Source organism: Papaver somniferum, chromosome 7 (genome assembly GCF_003573695.1).
Source record: "Papaver somniferum cultivar HN1 chromosome 7, ASM357369v1, whole genome shotgun sequence".
NCBI classification, from domain to species: domain Eukaryota; kingdom Viridiplantae; phylum Streptophyta; class Magnoliopsida; order Ranunculales; family Papaveraceae; genus Papaver; species Papaver somniferum.
Genome location: NC_039364.1, coordinates 57,905,963 through 57,908,971, shown reverse-complemented (window position 1 = coordinate 57,908,971; position 3,009 = coordinate 57,905,963). Strand labels below are relative to the sequence as shown.

Sequence of the window (3,009 nt, the reverse complement as noted above, 5' to 3'; positions counted from 1 at the left end):
AGTCCTAAGTAAGCCCATTTTTGGTGTAAAAATAATAGGGTACAAACATCGCCCCCTCTTAATCATAACTCGTTATGGGTTAATAAGTTTGGGTTCCCCAAGTCTATTAGCAACTGAACTTGCATCATTCTGGAGTGTTGCATAACTCTCCCCCAAGCGCGTTGTTTGGAGTGTTATGCAACTCTCCCCCAGGAATATAATGTTTGCACTGGAGTGTTATATACTTATCCCCCAAATGGATGAGGTGATATATAACTCACCCCCAGTATGTCATGTTGCTCAATGCTCGCGCAAGGGTGCACTTCCCTGCTGCATTTTGCTCGCGCATGGAATGAGAAGTTGAGTTTTTCTGCTATCCTGAATTCGCGGAGGGGGCCAATCCTACTATTCAAGATGCACGCAGAGTTGAGATGTGTATATTTTCACATGCCTGGACAGGTGAAAATTTTCTCCACATTTGTTGATGTCCCATATGATGGGATACAATTGGAATAGCGTAAAAATGCTCGAACTGTGCATTCACCCTATCTGCGAGGTGTCAGGGACGTTGCTGATAGTAAACTTGAACTGTACTGTTTTGCCATTTAGGACTGACTGCGGATTGAACTTCCGCAGCAGCTTTTAATTAAACACAAACAATTTTGATAAAGTGAGGAATACCAAAATAATGTTGAATTAAATTTCTGAATAGAAATAACAAGATAAATACCTACTGTTCGACAACAGCTGCCTCGTTAAAACCTTTGCGTGGAAAATCCAGTGGGATAAAACCATCATAAAGGAAAGAGAGTGCAGCACAGCAGGATTTGAAACTACTCCTAATGATAAAATTTCTTCAAGTGGAATGAATTCCATGGCTTCCATGGTTTTGAATCTTTAGTTCCATCGAGGTTCCTTAAGTAGTAGGAGCCACGAGATGTTGGCCTGTCCACTATGTATGGACCTTCCCAGTTTGCTCCGAGCTTCCCACAGTTTGGTTCTATTGTGGCGGCTCGAGTTTTCTTCAAGACATATTCCCCTGGTTTGAATGACCGTTCTTTGACTTTACGATCATAGCCAGCTTGGTTGCCTGCTGGTATCGGACCAACTGTTGTAAGGCTGTTTCTCTTTGTTCTTATAGAAACTCTTTATCCAAAGCCAGTATGCTGTCATTTTTCCCAGATTTGACAGCACGAGTTTTGGTAGTCTTGAGATGTACCTCGGTGGGTATGACTTCCTTTGTCCCATAAGCCAGTGTAAAAGGTGAAAATCCAGATGATCTTTTTGGGGTTGTTCGATAGGACCATAAGACTCCAGGGAATTCTTCTGTCCATTTTCCCTTCGCCTTTTCCATCCTTTTCTTGAGATTGTCCATAATAACGCGATTGGTCGCTTCCGCCTGCCCGTTGCTCTGAGCATAGTAAGGAGATGAGAAATTGTGGCGAATATTCAGGTTCTTGCAAAAGTCGTTGATCACCCCAGAATCGAACTGCTTCCCATTGTTTGATATTATCGCGTCTGGGATTCCAAATCTGCAGACGATATTCTCCCATATGAACCTTTTCACATCATGTCTGGTAACGTGTACCAGTGCCACTGCTGCGACCCATTCGGTGAAATAATCAGTAGCGGATAATATGAATTTAACGCCTCCAGGAGATTTGGGAAGTGGTCCGACGATGTCTAGTCCCCACGTAGAGAATGGCCGGGGACTAAAAACTGGATGCAATTCTTTGGCGGGCCTTTTTGGAATAGGAGCGTGCTCTTGGCATGGCACGCCTTTCTGCGCGTATTCTTTAGCATCTTTCTGCATGTATGGCCAGAAGTATCCCTGGGCAAGTATCATGTGCGCGAGACTGCGCCCTCCAGAATGGTTGCCACATATTCCTTCATGAGCCTCCGCCAATATCTGTTGCCCTTCTTCGGCTGATATGCACCGCAAAAATGGCTCCAAAGCTACAGGTTTGCGGTACAGCTCCCCCTCGATCATTGAATATCTCCAAGCATTCTTTTTCACCTTTGAAGCAAGTTTCTCATCTTCTGGGAGTTCACTAGTTGTCAAATACCTGATATAAGGTTGACGCCAGTCTGAAGCATTTTCAGCAGGATTGCCTGAATCATCAATCACTGGACTGTCAATATTCATATTGTTGTCAATGTTTTCAGTATCTCCCTGTGCTGATGTAGTTGGACTCTCGCCCCCACTAGCGTGTTCGAGATCTAGAACAAGGTGGCTGTCGGAGATGCTAGGTAACTCTTGGAAATCTACCACAACGAAACAGGTGGTATCAGTTTCGACTGTGGAAGAAAGATATGCTAAAGCATTTGCGTGCCTGTTTTCTAACCAAGGTCGCTGCCCAATAGAGAACTGGTCGAACTCATTTGCCAGCTCTTTCATACGACCCAAATATAAGGCCATCCTTTCTTCCTTGGCTCTGTAGGTCCCCAGAAACTGGTTAACTACTAGCATGGAATCAGTTACCAGCTTCACAATCTTCGCATCTAACTGTTTGACAACCTTTAAACCGATAATTGTTGCTTCATATTCAGCTTCATTGTTTGATGCTTGAAAACCCAATCTGGTCGCTTTCTCGATCCTCAATCCTTCGGGAGTAAGGATGACACATCCAACTCCAGCTCCACCAACATTTGATGACCCATCAGTAAATACCGTCCATAATGGTTCAGGTGTATCGACCTCCATTGTGGACTCGCCCCCAGTCTGATCAGTGGCTGACTCTATGGGTTTGACAACTCCTCTTCTTCTCCGGCAACCGTTTTTATGTCGTCCACAGTAAAATATGCTAGCAGTTCGGCCAGGGCGTGTCCCTTCTCTGCAAGTCTGGTTTCGTACTTGATCTCATACGCCCCCAGAAAATTTGACCATATGGCTAGTCGGCTGGAATCATCAGCACGTTCCAGGATTCTCTTCAGCGGGTATTCCGAGTAGACTGTGATCTGCCTGCCTTGGAAATAAGGCTTGAGGCGACGAGATGCATGGAAAAGTGCAAGCGGTATCTTCTCAATTTT

General features: G+C 44.7%; 1 protein-coding gene across 1 annotated transcript; it reads right to left on the bottom strand.

Annotated features, from left to right (window-relative positions):
• Positions 1–1,114: 1,114 nt before the first annotated feature.
• Positions 1,115–2,683, bottom strand: LOC113294664. The gene is made up of 2 exons (XM_026543047.1): positions 1,568–2,683; positions 1,115–1,390 (listed from the first exon to the last, which is right to left on the bottom strand). The coding sequence occupies exons 1-2, from the start codon at positions 2,681–2,683 to the stop codon at positions 1,115–1,117; spliced, it is 1,392 nt and encodes a 463-aa protein (XP_026398832.1).
• Between the last annotated feature and the right edge of the window lie 326 nt (positions 2,684–3,009).